General features: G+C 32.9%; 1 protein-coding gene across 5 annotated transcripts in view; it reads left to right on the forward strand.

Annotated features, from left to right (window-relative positions):
- LOC114931318 (uncharacterized) overlaps positions 1–18684 on the forward strand; it is a 47502-nt gene that overhangs the window by 6513 nt on the left and 22305 nt on the right. Inside the window, exon 1 of one of the 5 annotated variants that reach the window (XM_029303299.2) lies at positions 6469–6624. The exons of the other annotated variants lie outside the window; for them this stretch is intronic. Within the exon in view, the coding sequence (XP_029159132.2) occupies positions 6484–6624 (141 nt within the window). The 5' untranslated portion in view covers positions 6469–6483. Of the gene's footprint in view, positions 1–6468; positions 6625–18684 lie in introns of those variants that run through there. 5 annotated transcript variants of the gene reach the window in all.

Here is an 18684-nt window from a genome sequence, read left to right on the forward strand (position 1 = left end):
GACATTGACATAAATTGTCTTGAGTAACATGAAAAAAGTTTTAGCCATCGCTAATAATATTTATTAAAAAGTTATTAATAAAAAATTTTCGATTATCTGCAATTTTCATACACCACACGTACATTTTATAAAATTAATTTATCTATTTACGTATAGTAAAGCGAAAGCATGGGCGGAAACAGTTTATATATAAAAAATTTAACATAGATTCGCAACTTTTACGAAACAAGATCCACCCTCATTGTCCGGTGCTTTCAATGTCAAACGAAATCTATATTTGAAATATTCAATTTGCATTTGCAACTTTAGGTCTTGCAAATATAAAGGTGTTAAACCTCACTCTGCGTGACAAAAGTTGCAAATTCATGTGAAATTTTCTATGTATAATCTTTTCTGCCCATATTTTCGATTTACTATACATATAAATGAATGATTTTATTTTATAAAACGTACTTTAAAATATAGTTGAAATGTATCCAATTCCTTCTTTAATCCTTCTTTTCTTTATGAAAAGTCATGATACGCATGAAATGTGTGTTTAGTATCGCTTGTATTGTTGCCCTTTTCCGCGTATGTGATTAGTGGTCGATGCTTTCGTGTGTGAGAGAGAGAGAGAGAGAGAGAGAGAGAGAGAGATATGTGGACGTAATCGTTGAAAGTTCGGTGACAGTTCGATGACATCTCGTGACATATCGTGAGTGGGATTAATGCAAAGAACAAAGGTTAAGAAATAAGAGGTAATATATATAATATATTATATAATAATATACATATATATACACATTAAATATAGTATATACAATATTATATAAATAATATATAATATATATAATATTAATAATAGAAAGAAAAGGAAATAGAAAAAAGGAAAGAGAGAAGAGAAGAAGAAGAAACTTTAAAATTAGAGATAACGAAGAATAGGAAAAAAGGAGATTAAGAAAGAGAGAGAAAATGGGAGGTGAAGAAAAAAGAAGAAACAAATAAAATGCATATTAATATTTCATGCATATTAATATTAGGCAATAATATTGTTTAATATACATATTATATGTACATATATTGAGCATTCCATGTCAAGTGAGCCCTCTTTATTGAAAAAATCGACTTTTTTATTTCCATTTTTTACAGTTTAATTTTATTCTTAACATCCCTACATTAAAATCTTTTATTTTTTATGGTTTGGAAATGGCATCTCATTCTATCTTGATATGTCAGTTATGTGCTTAATTCCATATGAAGGATTTGGGCTTTGCACGCATAAATTGCATATAACTCAACGAGTTTTTAGTCGGAATTTGAATTTCGGTGTTTAAAATTCAAAATGGTAAATCAATTTAACGATTTTAGTTTTATTATATATTGTTAAGCACACATTTGATATCGAGATAGAATAGATAAGTTGTGATTTTTAAACTATAAAATCATTATGTAACTCTTACTAATTGTAAGTAAGAGTATAAATGCTAAGGATAAAATTTAGCTTTTAAAAATAAAAAATAAAATGTCGCTTTTTTGAAATAATAAAAATGACCCACTTGGTATGGAATGTTCCATATATATTAAATGTTTAAATATTATTAAAATTAACATCTTTCAAATATTTTATTTTAAAACTAAAGAAAATGCAAAGAATAGATAATGGAAAGAGATATAAAGAAGATATAAAGAATTAATAGATAACGGGGTGATTTTGTTTTATTGACATAATTTATGAATTATTAAAAGTAAAATAAAGTTTTAAAAAATAAAATAAAAATAAAGTAATAGAATAATTTATATACAAACTTTAAAAATTAATTAAACCTGTTTGTCAGGATTTCGGTTTGTCGGGAATACGCTTTGTCAGGATTTCAGTTTGTCGGAAATACGGTTTTTTTGTCGAAATGAATACGATTTGTCGGTATTTCAGTTTGTCAAAAATACGATTTGTTGGGATTTCGGTTTGTCGGGATGAATACGGTTTGTCAGTATTTCAGTTTGTCGGAAATACGATTTGTCGGGATTTTAGTTTGTCGGGAATACGATTTGTCGGAAATTCGGTTTGTCGGGATTTTGATTTGTTGGGAATATGGTTTGTCGGAATTTTGGTTTGTCGGAAATACGGTTTATCGGGATTTTGATTTGTCGGTATTACGGTTTGTCGAGATTTGATAATGGAAATAATTAAAAAGTTTTGCTTTTTCATAGAGGAAGCATTGCTTTTGTGAAAGAATATATTTTTAGATTAATACGCCAATGTATTCAGAATGTTTTAAATCAAGGAAAAATTACATTTAAAAAATGTCCTAATGTATATATAAGTGTGTGTATTGTGTATGTATGTATGTGTGTTTGAATATGCCCATCTATTTTTTTAAATTAAAATATCTCGAAAACTGTTCGACTTACAATGTCCCAATTTGAGATACAAGTAAAGTAGTACAGCATTTTTATTTATTATCCATAAAAATTCATGCTGTAATTTTAATTTTAATGCAATTTTAATTTTTCAAAAAATGTTCGTGGTTACTCTAACTTCTACAAATTTTAGTAAGATATCGGAATAATTTTTTTTTTATAAATAGACTATTAGTATAATAAAAAAGAACATACATAAACAGGCCAACTTAAAAACGAGCAAATTATTTAGATGTAAAAAATAATTAATTTATTGACATAAAATAAAATAAATAAAACGTATACGTTTCGACTGTTACGACAGTCTTCCTCGGTACATAATTTCGTAAAGAATAATAATGTTCGAAATCTATAATAGTTGGAAAGACATGAAATTAATTCGAAACGCATTCTTATGCACAATCAAACAACGCAAAGACTATGATCTGGTTACCACTACGTGTGATTTAAATACATTGCTGAATAATTCGGATCTCATTCTGTTAAAACGCAAAGAACACGATTATCAGGATTCCTTAAGCTGTCAGTTATTACCCCGTCACAAGCTCTTTCCATGGTACCATATTTAAATAGTGTTAATTTTGAGCTATACAAAAAATTTTTTTATATTTATATATAATTATGCTTTATATGGTCCATTGTTAAAAAACCTTATGACTGCACTAAATATAAATTAATAGTGGTCCACTTACTTGTGTGTCAAACTGATAGAACTTATTTTAAACATTGTTAACAAGTACCGAAGGAAGTTCCAACTGATAAACGAGTCTAATCAATCTATTGCTATAATCCGCAAGGTTATAAGTTTATTATTATATTAGGATGACATCGACAACTTTTTTAATAAATCAAAATAGGCAATGTCAAGATGTTCCGTGTCTTTTTGTAAATTGATGCTATTTTTTTCTTCTTTAATATATAACATTTCAGATATCAATCTTTTATGATAATTTTTTCCCCGGTCAATAATTCTCGTATCTTCCCAATTGAAAGTATGGGTAGTATTCAATATATGCTCCGATACAACTGAATGTCTCGCTGAATCTAGTTTTATATTATTTTTATGTTCCTTTAATCTAGTACATAATTGCCGTTTTGTTTGCCCAATATATGTCGCATCACAATTGTTACAACTAATTTAATAAACTATGCCCGCATTATTCTGACGATTGACAATGTCTTTTTGTGCCTTTATAATACCATTTAGATTTTTTAAACATCTATAACCTAATATTACATTAGACTTTCTAAGCTTTAATGCTATTAGCTCTGATATTCTTTCTATATACAGTATAGCCATATATTTCTTATTATTATTATTGTTATTGTTATCATATTTGTTTGTAATATAAGTTTTATCTGAATTTAATTTATTCGTAAGTAGAAATTTTAATCTTCAATTGATTTCATTAAAAATGAGTCTGAGAGGATAACCGTTGTTTAATAAAATGTCAATAATTAATATTAAATTTTTGCTATGATACATAGGATGTGACAGTAATAGGGCCCGATCAACTAAATTATATATAATACTTATTTTATGGCACATTGGATGGCTGGAATAAAAGGAAAGTGTTCTTCCTGAGAATGTCTTCTTTTGAAATCAATCAATAAGTATCATATTTTTCTTGATTATGATTGATATATCTAGAAAATTTATACACCGATTCTCCTCTCGTTCCATTGTAAATTTCAACCTATCATGATATTCGTTAAAACTATTAAAAATGCATGTGACTTGATCTTCCGGAATACACATTAAAATATCATCTACGTATCGGTAATAGAAAGTCGCATTTATGTTAAGCGTGTTGAATATTGTTGTCTCTAAATCTTGCATGACAATATCTGCAATCATCGAATACAGAGGAGAGCCCATGGGGGTTCCATAAATTTGTTTATATGTTATATTATTAATGTGAAAAATGTTGAAGATAGAATAAATTTTATAATTTTCATGAAATCATTTTTTTCAATTTTTGTATGGCCTTTTATGTATTGTCATCTGTTATTTATACTGTCAATTACTATTATTATAAAATAATTTGTATTAAATTTGGCAATGAAAAGATTTATTTTTTATGAAATTTTGAATATTTTGACAAAAGTCCGTGGTTGTTTTAATTTTCTTAAATTCTAAGATATCAAAAAAAATATTTTTATATAAATATATTATTGAGGAAAGCGCGCACTACCGCGCGCGCTGCGTGCTGGTCCCCTTTCTAAAAAAGGCATGTTATTGATATTGTTGTCGCTTTTCCGCGATGCTGATTGGCTGTCTCGATTTGTCGTTGTTATGCGTTAGATTCATAGCACCGAGCAGTTATTGAAAGGGTTAAGTTTGATACCTAGTTGTCTAAATAAAATTTATATATAAATTTTATATAAATATATTAATATATTAATTATTTTTTGTTCTGCATTTATTCGCGTATTCGTACATATTTGGAAGATCATATTCATATGAAATATGGAATGAATTTGCTGTCATTCAATTTAATGCTATTGCCAAGAGAACAGCAGAGCAGAATGTAAGTAAGCGAATTTCCATTATACAGTCTCTAAAATAAGAGCGTGTACGAGTTAATGTTGTAAGGGATAATTACGGGAGAAAGGGGAAGGGGAACTTAGGTACGAGGTAAACGTAAAACATAAGTATAATATCTTCTTTATTTGTGCCGAGGGTTACACCGGAACGCGATCTTTACTCGACTAGGTTGAGCTGAGAACTCCTTGACGAGCGTCGAGCTCGTCATTTGTATACTGAAAAATCAAAGGGTCGCCGATTTCCGTCGGTCGCTGGTCAATCCTTTCTTTTGATAAACAAATAAATCGACCACCCGCTTCATAGCGTTCCGCAGGAGATAAGCGGATATGTATATTTCGCCGTGATCGCGCGTAAAAGAAACCGAGACGAATATCGTCCGCCGATAAGCCTGCGGTATCTATCCTTGTATATATATAGATCTCACTTACTTGAGCGGTCGCAATTCCGCTACAATGTGTAGAAAAATTTATTTTTAATGATTTTTAAATACATAGATTTGTTGTTCTCCATGAGAAGAAAAATGCTATACCATTAATATTGAGTCCAGTCCGGCATTAATAATTGCCTGGCATCTCCGAGGCATACTTTTCACTAATTGTAAGTTGATTATGCGTTCGTTCGGTAAAGACCTCCAAATGAGACGAATTTGTCGTGTCAGCTACTTCAAAGTGCGCATTCTTTTTCATCAAAGCTTGTGCTTGAGATATGCCCCAGTGTTCCGATTAGGGACCGGCTGTACGCGCATGCGCGCTTTTGCGCATGCGCGGCTAGAGAGATACAGTGACGCACATATACGCAGTTTGGCGGGATCGTGAACAATAGGGTATTATAGCAGAATATTATATATATATCATTTAATATATCTGTGATACATAAGTATCATATATATATTATGCATTATTATTTTTTTATTAATGATTTTAATTTAAGAAAAAATATGCAATTTTTTTTCTAATTAATAAGTGCTGTGCAATTTTATTTTTTATAATTATTGAATACTGTACAATATTATTTCGGTTTTTATAATTTAACGAAAAAAATTATAATTAAATTTCAGATAAAATATAATATATATAATTTTATAATTAATAATTATAACTTTTATTTATTTCAATTCTTATTATAATTTATTAACTTTGTTATTGTTAATGAATACTGGTAAGATTTTTGGCCGTTTTTTTTATCCTTGCAATAAATGTTGGTATTCTTTGAAATTTCTGCCAAAAAAAAGATTATTTTATTTATGTATAAAGTGTTTTATTTTATATCATTTTTATCCTCTTTTTTTTTATTTTTTATTATAATTTATATATATTAAATAATTAAATTTTAAATATATATGTATATATATTTAATTTTTTAATATGTTGAAAATTTTTTAAAAGTATTTTCAATGTAGCCGGCTAACAGTGCCTCTTTTTTCTAATACGAGATACTTCACTGTGGCCGCATGCTCGCGCATGCGCGTACAGCCGGTCCCTAATTGGAACACTGATATGCCCACACATTTTCAATGAGATTTGCATTTGGCGACAACGATGGCCACGTTGCTCCAATCTTGGTCCAAATTCTCCTTTGCCCAAGCGAGTCTTTTTGTCACATGTTTTTCGCCTAACAGTGGTTTCTTCATTGTGCTTCGATATTCGACGTTATGCGCATGGAGATGGATTCGAATAGTAGTATGTAATACTTCTATATCCTTCTGTTTTAATTTTGCTGCTCCTTGTCGCAATGTTAAGGTCGGGTTCCGCTCAAACAAATTCACAATTTCTTTTTCCATGTTCGGCGTCACTTTGCCTATCAAGCCATGTTCTGGCCTATCAAGTCATCGATATTTTTGGTCTTCTTATATTGCTGAACCCACTTAGCGACAAATGATTTTGACTTTCCCATGTATATAGCAGCCGCTGAATATGACATTTTTGGTCCTTTTGGATGAGAACAAAGAAACACAGCCTCGTAGGGCGATATGTATGCGGCACTCATGGCGGTTAATGTGTTTCTCAGGTAAAAGTTCGACTGAATCTTTTGTGACAAAGCATTCACAAAAAAACTAAGATATTTGAAGCCAACTGCCATTTATGCCGTACAAGCTCTTACTTTACAGACTGTACCTATACATAATTTTAATTCGCCAAATTTCTATTATGTACATTATCTTAATTTTCCAAATTTCTATTATGTACATAATTTTAATTTATTACATTTCTATGATGTACATAATTTTATTTCACCGAATTTCTATCATGTACATGATTTTAATTCATCAAATTTCTATTATGTACATAATATTAATGCCTAAATTTCTATTATGTACATAATTTTAATTCACTTAATTTCTATTACGTACATAATTTTAATTCCTATATTTTTATTATATGCATATTAGAAATTCGGCGAATTAAAATTATCTACATAATAAAAATGTGGCGAATTAATATGTACCTAACAAAAATTTGGTGAATTAAATTTATATACATAATAGATATTTGAGAATTAAAATTATGTATACAACATAATAGAAATTTGGAAATCAATTAGAACATAATGGAAATTCGAGAAATTAAAATTATATACATACATAATGGAAATTCGGTGAATTTCTATTTATTATATATATAATATATAATATAAATTCGGGAATTATTACATAATAGAAATTTGACGAATTAAAATTATGTTTTTGTAATTTAAATTTGGCAAATTAAAATTATGTTCGTAATATTAATTCGGCTAATTAAAATTATGTAATACATAATAGAATTTCGGAAATTAAAATTATGTCTATTTTAAAAAAGGCATTCTCGCAAGTATTGTTGCCGCTTTTCTGCGGTGCTGATTGTTTATCTCAATTCGCTTTGTTATTAAATTGGAAGTATCAAGTTCTGTCATCGCCAAGATTAATAATTTGACAGTTATAAAATACAAATAAAAACAATACCAATGGCGCGCGCGAAGTGCAACCTTGTGTTGTCTAGTCCCCTTTCTAAGAAAAGGCATGTTATTGACATTGTCTTCGATTTTCCGTAATGCTGATTAGCTATCTCGATTTGCCGTTGTTATGCATTAGATTCATAGCACCGAGCAGTTGTTGAGAGGGTTAAGTTTAATAGTTGTCTAAATAAAATTTGTATTACACGTGCAGGCAAAGTGGCACTTTCGGTGCATGTTTTCTGTGCGAGAAGTGGCCGATTTCCCCCGCCGCCATCTAGCGGCGACGCGCTGAGTGAATAAGCCGCGTTCAAAGCCATTATCTACGGCTCAGCCGCGTTAAAAGTCATTGTATACGGCTGAAACCGTAGGCAATATATTGAACACTATTCTCCCACCGTGCCGCGGCAAGATGGCGGCGTGCGATCGGCCGCCTTGCGCACAGAAAACGCGCAGAAACAGTCACTTTGCCTGCACTTGTAATACAAAATAGTATGTGTATCACGTGCGGATTGACAATTGTTCACTCGTGTGGGGTGGTCGCACTCGCTTTCGGCTCGTGCATCCATCCCCTGCACTCGTGACCAATTGTCAACTTTCCGCACTTGATACACAATATACTATTATATATAAATTTTATATAAATACATTAAGATATTAATTATTTTTTGTTCTGCATTCGTGCGCGTATTTGTACACATTCGGAAAATCATATTCCTATAAAATATGGAATGCATTTGCTGTCATTTAACCTAATGCTAATGTCAAGAGGACAGCAGAGCAGAATGTAAGTAAGCGAATTTCCATTATACAGTCTCTAAAGTAAGAGCGTGTACAAGTTAATGTTGTAAGGGATAATTACAGGAGAATTGTGCACATAAAAATTCGCCAAATTTCTGTTATGTACATAATTTTAATTCACCGTATTTCTATTACGTCCTAATTTCCGAATTTCTATTATGTATATGTATAATTTTAGTTACCGACTAAGGAAGGCCTTAAAATTTATACGCGGATGTTGCTGTGTACATTTTCAACGAAAATTAATTTTTTGTTGGAAATAAACAGTCGTGCACTTTGACTATATAAGAATGGACTGCTAGCGGCCTGCATAAACTATAGCACTTTTGCGAGCCAACATGTTTCAACATCCCAGTACCCAAAAGCGCGCGTTATTAATAAAATGTGTGTATAAAGGAAACAAAACAAAAAAAACTGGACATATATATTTTTATTTTTATATTTATTTTATTGCCCTTTAAAATTAATGGTTTTTGTGAGTGTTTTTCTTACAAACAATGAATGTAAATTCAAATTAACTGTTTTACCATAATAATTAAGTTTAATTTTGAAAAATATTTCTAGAATTAATTTTATTAAGAAATAAATGTAATTTTCTATAATTTCGCATGTTTTCGTATGTTCCTGAAAAATATTAGACATATCAAGATGTCTCATAGTTTGTATAATTAAATGTGTCAAAATATTTTTTTTATGTAAATTATTGCTTATTCTATTGATATTAAAAATTTTCTCTGCAGTAAATATAATTTTATATGTGTCTTGGCTAGGAAATGTTAAAAATCCTTTTGATTTAAGTGCAATAAAAAAAGAGTCAACTCTTGGTAATTGTGAAAGAATGCTTATACACTCTTTACACTGTAATTTTTTAAGTACATTTTTTTTGACAAATCCAAATATGTATATTATGGCATGATTAGCTGTAGCATCAATATATTGCAATAAAATTTCAAAATCATCAATATTAATATTATTGACATTTAAAGTCGATACTTCTTTGTTAATACTTTCCTTATTTTTGCGTCTTGAAGATACAGTTAATATATTAATAACCTTTAGCTAACCTAGAAATGACACACCGTGCCTCACAGATGCACAGCACAAACTGTACATTTTTAGTTCTTGGGTACTGGTGGCTCTGTAGATCTTGGAACACGCGTGAAGTTAGCTACAAGCAGTCCATTCTTATATAGTCAAAGGTCGTGCACAAGACACGTATTATTCTCGGTGTACTACTAAGACTTTTTCAAATCTGATCTTAGAGATCTAAAGATCTTCCTGTTGGGCATTCCGATTCCCGGACTCAGATGGCATTCGTGGACAGCGGTCGCTCTCTCGATCTCCCTCCACTCTACTAACAACACTTGCGTCGCAAGCTCCTCGTACCGCGCGTAGTTTTGCGGTCGCTTTCTATATACACTACATCTTATCTGATATGTTTTATCGTGCTCGGGTTTATTGTATTCTCCCAGGACACTTCTATTTGTGTTTATCGAAATACATTAAGTGTGAACTATATTCCGGCGTGTTCTTTGTTATTTCGATTGCCCAAACAGGTTATGGGCCCAGACATCGAAGCGCAATAATTATTGTGTACACGTTTCGAACGAGTGATTATAACATATATATTATTCTGGTTGTTGTGTGTTTCTACGGACTAATACAGAATCGTCAAAAATGAATTCCGCAGTGCGGATCAAAGCGTTGACTCGTGAAAATTTCGATACATGGAAGCTACAGATGCAAGCATTACTAACGAATGCATGTCAGCGGCGAACTAGAAAGGCCGGACGCAACAAAGGAGGCGATGACATTAGCAGCCTTGGAAAATTAGAAAAAAGGCGACACTAAGCTAAGTCAGATATTATATTATCAATTAATCCTTCCGAATTAAAATTAATTAAAGGATGTGAAACGTCTCGCGACGTATGGCTCAGATTAGAAGGTATATATCAGTCCAGAAGTCCCGCGCAGAAAGCGACGCTATTAAAATAACTCACGCTATTACGCATGGAGGACGGCGCGGACGTCAGAGAGCACGTTAACAAATTTTTTGACACTGTAGACAAGCTCGAAGAGATGGAGATAGAAATCAACAAGGGTCTATTGTCGATAATGCTGCTTTATAGCATGCTATCTAACTTTGAAAATTTCAGGTGCGCCATTGAATCCAGAGACGAATTGCCCACTCCTGAAACTCTAAGAGTGAAGATCCTGGAGGAATTCGAAGCTCGAAGGAACGAATCCGGAAACGCACTGCAGAACGCTATGTTCAGCTGAAGAATTATTGAAAGAAGCGTCCACCGGCAAGGCCTAAGGATGTACATAAGAAGTCGAACAAAGCAAGCAACACCGACAAAAACGAATTTAAGTTTCGATGCCACAAGTGCCACGAAGTGGGTCATAAAGCCGCTGAATGCAATAGGAAAAAGGATATTGTCAAAAATTCGGCGAACGGAAAAGAAGCTGGTGCCTTGACAGCGGTGCCACCTCACACTTGGCAAACGATATGAAGGTATTTACTACTGTCGTTGAATTTGACGGAGCTAAGGTGAGTTTGGCGAACAATTTAAACTGCGATATTATTGCAAAAAGAACAGCAGGAATAATTGTTGACGTATACGGTGAAAGCAAGAATTTAATCCTGATAACACTTTACACATTGCAGATTTAAGATCAAATTTAATTTTAGTAGTAAAGATAACCGATCGTAATTTCAAGGTCGTTTTTAGTAAAAGTTTAGCAAAAGTTGTAAACGGCTACAGAAGCGTGAAAATGGTCGCTGATAGAGTAGGCGATTTGTATTTTGTACGCAAAAAGATCAAGCCCACGCAGGATCGAATCATCGGAGGACGAACGGCGAAATCAGAATTAGAACAAGCTCATCAATCATCCGCCGAAATGTGGCACAGAAGGCTTGGCCACTTAAACTATTGTACAAGGACATGTATGCATCATGGAGGAAAGGTCGAATACAAGGAATCGACTTACTTGAGGTCAACGACAGCGCTCCGTGCGAGATCTGTTTGAAAGGTAAGATGGCCGCTCTACCCACATCCAGAAAATCCGTAAGAAGAAGCGATCTACTCGATATAGTGCACACCGATGTGAGTCGTTGGGAAAGGCTAAGTACTTTGCTACTTTTATCGACGACGCATCCAGGTGGTGCGAGGTTAGGTTTCTGAAGATAAAGGATGAGGTGTTTGATGCATTTAAGGAAGTCAAAGCGATGTTTGAAAACTAGAAAGGAAAGAAGATAAAATTCCTTCAATCTGATAATGAGTTCGACAATGTAAGATACGACGATTACCTAAAGAAGACCGGCATTGCAAGAAGATTGACCGTTCCGCACCATCCTCAACAAAACGGGATACCGGAAAGAAATAATCGAATCCTGATAACGTCGCAAGATGTTTGCTCATTTAGGCGAACCTACCGAACTTTATGTGGGCCGAAGCATAAGCTTCAATCGCAAAGCGGTAAATACCGTTAATTATTTGAGAAACAGATGTCCGACCTCTTACCTCGTGAAAAAAATCCCGTTTGAGAGCTGGCATAATAAGATACCAGATGTGAGTTATCTCAGAGAGTTCAGCTATAAGGTTTTCTGTTTAAATACAAGGCCAAACATTGGAAAGCTTGATCCCAGAACAAAAGAAGGAATATTCATTGAGTACTCTGATACATCCAAAACATATCGAGTTTGGTTTAAAGACAAACGAAGCATCCGAGTGGTTTGAGATATAAACACTTCCTTAGTTGGATTCATATTTAATATTAAAGAGCCTTGAGTTAGTCTTAGTATTTAGTTACCAAATTTCTCTTATATGTACAAACGTACATATATTTAAATCATCGAATTTTTATCATATAATTATGATTTTAATTTATCAAATTTCTATTATATGTACATAATATTAATTCTCGAATTTCTATTATTTAAGTACATAATTTTAATTTACCAAATTTCTATTACGTATACATAAATATAATTCCTGTATTTTTATTATATATTTATAATAGAAATTCGGCGAATTAACATTATGTACATAATAGAAACTTGATAAATTCATATTATATACATAATGGGAATTCGGTAAATTTTTATTATGTTTGTAATATAAATTCGATGTATTATATTTGTGTACATAATAGGAATTCGGCGAATTAAAATAATGTTCATAATAGAAATTCGGAGAATTAATATTATGTACGTAATAGAAATTCGATTAATTAAAATCATGTATATAATAGAAAAATTAAAATTATGTACATACATATAATAGAAATTCGGTAACTAAAATTATATACATAATAGAAATTCGGGAATTAAAATTATGTACATAATTGAAATTTGGCGAATTAATATTATGTATATAATGAAAATTCGATAAATGTATATTATGTATATAATAGAAATCCGGCGAATTAAATTTATGTACATAATAGAAATTTGGCGAATTGAAATTATGTTTCTTATAGTTAATATATACTACCTTTCGCTTGCCGGGCGACTTTCCATCTGAGCTTATTCAGACCCTTCGACTCTATACCTTTCTCTGTTTATATATAATCTAAATATTGCCTATTCGCCGGCGTGTGTATAAACAACTAAGATTTGATAACGCCGTTACTTTTGGTACTTTTTTCCACAGTAAATTGTAATCTCTTATGTATAGAATTAAATGCAGTAAGAACTTTATCTATTGAATCACTAGAAGCAGCCAAAATGACGTTGTCTACATATCTGTAATAAAATAATGGTTTGAATGTTAATAAACTCAAGGCCCTTGTTAAGTCTTGCAAAGTAATATCTGCAATGATTGAGGAAAGGGGTGAGCTTATCGGACTGCCAAAATTCTGTTTATAATAGATCTGATTAAATTTGAAAAAAGTAGAATTAAGTGTGAAGCTAATTGCCGTCATAAATTCTTCTTGAGAGAAAGTAATATTTTCAGAAATTAGTGACCATTTATTAGAAATGCTTTTTAGGGCCAAATCCAAAGGGATGTTGGTAAATAAAGAAATTACATCTAAGGAGACTAGTTCGTAATCCTGTCCCCAACTTATGTTCTTTAACTTTTCCACCAATTGAAAACTGTCTATAATAAAACTGTCTGCTTTTGAAATGCTTTTTATTAAAATATTATGAAGAAAGGTTGCTAATTTGTATAGCGGGCTGTTAATAGAGGATACAATTAATCTTAACGGGCATCCCACTTTGTGGACTTTTGGCAGTCCGTAGACTCTAGGTAGTAAGCTGTCGTTTGCCAGTAAATATTTGTAAGACTCTTCACTAATGAAATTTTTCTTTTTCCATCTCATTAGATTGAATCTTAGATTGTCGATTAGTTTTTTGGTAGAATCTTTCTTTACAGTTTTATATGTATCTTTGTCTGAGAAAAGTTCGCTCATCTTAGTCATACCATGATCAAAAAATAACCGGAATTTTTAATTTAAACCTCGCGGGCTTATCGGTTTTGAATTCTGTTGTTTGTGTCACGTTGGCAGCACTGTTACGGACACCCATGCCAAGTTTCTGCTTATCAGCTGTTCATTTACCTTTATGACAGTAATTTGTTTACATCAAGTTTTTACGTTGCGGCGATTTTTTACAATGGATTCAAAACTTAAACAACGTACTTGCATTAAATTTTGCTGTAAAAATGAAATTACGTGTTCCGACACATTAAAAATGTTACAAAAGTGTTATGGTGACAATACTCTATCGAAAACACAGGTGTACCAGTGGTATGAACGCTTCAAAAGTGGTCGTGAGGCTGTTGAGGACGATGCTCGTCCTGGGAGGCCATCGACATCGAAAACTGATGAAAACGTTGATGAAATCCGACAATTGTTGATCGAAAATCGCAAATTGACGATAAGGGAGATAGCTGAGACCACCAACATATCATTCGGATCCGTTCAGAGCATTTTGCGTAAGGATTTGGGTCTAAGGCGAGTCACTGCAAGATTGGTGCCAAAAGAACTGAATTTCGTGCAAAAATTGCATCGCGCTGAAATTTCAAAAGAGATGGTTTCCATGGTCGATTCCGACCCAACAGTCATCCAACGCATAATTACAGGTGACGAGACGTGGGTGTATGAGTACGACACGCAAACACGATATCAATCAAGTGAATGGCGAGCTAATGATGAGTCAAGACCCAAAAAACCGCGTCGATTTCAATCAAAGAAAAAAGTCATGCTTACGGTTTTCATTGATTACAATGGTGTCGTTCATCATGAATTCCTCCCAAAAGGCCAGACAGTCAACAAAGAATATTACCTAGGAGTTATGAAACAGTTACGCGAAGCTATCCGCAAAAAAAGACCTACTTTGTGGGGCAACAACTCGTGGATTCTCCATGACGATAATGCGCCATCTCATAATGCGTTGATTATTCGTGAGTTTCTCGTCAAAAACAACACAAGTACCATTTAACAACCGCTCAATTCACCTGATCTGGCACCATGTGACTTCTTCCTATTCGATCGACTCAAAAAACCACTACGAGGAACTCGTTTTGAGAGTGTGGAGGCAATAAAGCTAAAATCGCTGGAGGCACTAATGGCTATACCAAAAACCGACTTCCAGAAAAGCTTCGAGGGGTGGATCAAACGCTGACACAAGTGCATCGCAGCCGACGGGGACTACTTTAAAGGGGACAACTTGAATTTTGAAGAATAAACATGTATTTTTCTTTTTATGAATAAATTCCGGTTATTTTGTGATCATGGTCTTTGATCTAATTCATTTAAGGCTACAGTTATGTTTTCTTTATCTGCTCGTACAAATAGAATATCAGGGTTATTTTTAATAAACTTCTTTGTAATTGTTACTCATTTTAATAAAAGTTTATCTGTCTCATTAATTGAGTAAAGTGTTTTATAAAATTTCTCAAGAATGGGAACCTTTATTTTTGTTATAACAATAGACTATTCCCAAATCGATGGTTCCAGCAACATATTGGAACATTCTCTTGACTTTAACTATATCTTCTGGATGAATTTTCAAGTGATCTTGAGAAAAATCCTACGCTGTAAGCCAGATCTGGTCTCGTACCAAACATCAGGTACATCAATGAACTGCTTGTCTGTAGGGAAATTTGTGCTTTTTGACATTATCTTTCCCTGTTTTTGAAGTTTCAGGATTCTTTAGCATTGGCGTTGAAATTGACTTACAATTTGAAAAATTGAAACGTTCTAAAATTCTTTTTGCATAGTTTTGTCAACTTAATTTAATGCTATTTTCTTTTTGTTTAATTTCAAATCCTAGAAAGAGTATTTTGCCTTCTTTGAAATTATCTTGAATTCTAATTTTAGTTCTTCAAGAAAAACTTCGAGATCTTGAAGATTAATTGCTCTAATTAATCCATGATCCATGTACACTACTAGAATTAGTTTTTTGCCATTTTTCTCTTGAATGTACAGACATGAATCGGCTTCACTTACTTTGAATTCCAATTTAGAAAGAAAACTATCAAAACGCTTGTACCAACATCTTGGTGCCTGCTTGGTGCCGTACATGTTTTTCTTGAGTTCATAGACTCTGCCTGAGTTATCGTCGTATTTTTCTGGCTGTCTTATATAGATGATTTCTTCAAGTTCTCCATATAAGAATGCTGTTGACACATTAAATTGTGCAAGATGCATCTTTTCATTTACAACAATACTTAAAATTGAATGTATCGTTCTCATCTTTGCTACTGGACTGAATGTTTGACTAAAATCAATGCCTTGACGTTGGGTAATCCTCTGACAACTAATCTTACTTTATATTTGTCAATAGTACCATCAGCATGTCTTCAATCGATAAACCCATTTACATGGTATTGTTTTTGCCCCTTCTGGCAGACATGCTAGTTTTCAAGTATAAGTTTCTTTTAGTGAGGCCATTTTTCTGTCCATAGCTGTCCTCCATTTAGCACTTTGTTTACTATTTAAAGCTTCTTTAAATGTTTCAAGATTTTTTATTTTGTTCACGAATTCTTCGGCCATCATAACAAAATCATTAAGTCTGAATAGCTCAGTTGGAAGAGCAGTCGCCCGGCAAGCGGAAGGTCTCGGGTTCGAGTCCCGATTCAGCCGACTTTCGGACCAATATTTTTCTCCTATTTCTTTACAGGGGATGTTAAGAGAAGGAACAGGGGGAATTTTTGAGATCCCAACCATAGGATTCAAATTCCTTTCCAAAATGTTCTTTCCTTCATAATTGTCGCAATAACATCGCGTTTGGCTCTATTGGTCGAGAGGAATCAAGTGGAGATTGTGGCTTTAAAAATTAAAAGAGCTGACTAAATAATTATTCGCATTATTGTTCGTCGCGTCTGGACCTAATTACGACGCTTTGGGGGGTGGGGGGGTATAAACATTGAGAAAAGTATTTATTCGTAAGTGTCTGAATAGCTCAGTTGGAAGAGCAGTCGCCCGGCAAGCGGAAGGTCTCGGGTTCGAGTCCCGATTCAGCCGACTTTCGGACCAATATTTTTCTCGCCTATTTCTTTACAGGGGATGTTAAGAGAAGGAACAGGGGGAGTTTTTGAGATCCCAACCATAGGATTCAAATTCCTTTCCAAAATGTTCTTTCCTTCATAATTGTCGCAATAACATCGCGTTTGGCTCTATTGGTCGAGAGGAATCAAGTGGAGATTGTGGCTTTAAAAATCATTAAGTTTTTTCGGTTTCTTCAATGTTGAGCGGTCTCTGAGACATCGTCTGGATAACAACTCGGAGTTTTTTTCAATGAAAGCTTTATCAGTTTGCTCTTCTTCTTTATTTAAATCTTCATTGTTTTGCTCTTCTTCTTTATTTAAATCTTCATCGTTTTGCTCTTCTTCTTCTTTATTTAAATCTTCATTGTTTTGGTCTTCTTCTTCATTCAAATTTTTAGATTTGATATCTCGAAATGACAACTTAATTCTTTCTTGACATTCTCTCATTTTTCCTGGAATTGTATATCTTTAGATAAAATGACTTTACATTTTTCTTTTACACAAACTCAATATCTTTTGTCACCATCATATCCTACTAGATATCTTTTTATAGCTTTTTTGCCCATCTTTCTTCGTTTCTGAGTTGGAATATGAACATAGCAAACAGATCCGATTATGCGTAAATATTTTATTCTTGGTTTTTTGTCCATCCAGAGCTCATACGGACTAAAGCCTTCTTCAGATAACTTTCCAGTTTTGTTTAGAATATACACTGCTGAATTTACTAATTCAGCTCAAATTGCTTCAGGAAATTTAATATCTGTATTTAAATATTTGAAGGCCCTTGCCATCTCGATTGTTGTGCAATTTTCTCGCTCACTACCACCATTCTGTTCAGGTGTAAATGGTGCTGTCAATCTCTGTGTGATCTTATTTTCAAGTAAGAATAGCCTAACTTCTTCATTGTCGAATTCTCCACCATTGTCGCTCAATAATTCCTTGATCGAATGTCCCTGAATCTTTGCATGTGCAATTATCTGCTTTAGTACGTTTTTGACTTCTGACTTCTCTCTTACAAAAAAGCCATAGCGAATTTTTGTGTAACTATCTTTAAACACAACTAAATAACGCTACTTTTTAAAAAATTCATCGAAAGGTCCACATACATCAGTCGACATTAGTTCTCCAGGCTTGGTTGTTTTCTTACTGGTGCCGAACAGTAAACGGGTTGCTTTTTCAAAAATACATAATTCACATAATTCTTTGCTCAATTTAACTTTAATGCTTAACTCTTTGTCAAGCACTGTTTTGACATGTTGCTTATCTTGATGTCCCATTCTTTCATGATATAACTGCAAACTTGAATTATCTGTATCAGTAATATTTATTTCTGTCTGTCTTTTTGGAACAATTGGTTTGATGGCTGTCTTGTACAGAGTTTTAAATACTTTACGATTTCCATACAGCACTGTTTTGCCATTAACCTTAAGCCAGCACCTTGTAACCGTAGACTTGAATTCACTATTTTAATTATTATCTTGTGCTGCTAAAACAGAAAATAAATATTTTGAA

The sequence above is a fragment of the Nylanderia fulva genome, unplaced genomic scaffold (assembly GCF_048542155.1).
Source record: "Nylanderia fulva isolate GAGA-0341 unplaced genomic scaffold, ASM4854215v1 Scaffold65, whole genome shotgun sequence".
NCBI lineage: Eukaryota > Metazoa > Arthropoda > Insecta > Hymenoptera > Formicidae > Nylanderia > Nylanderia fulva.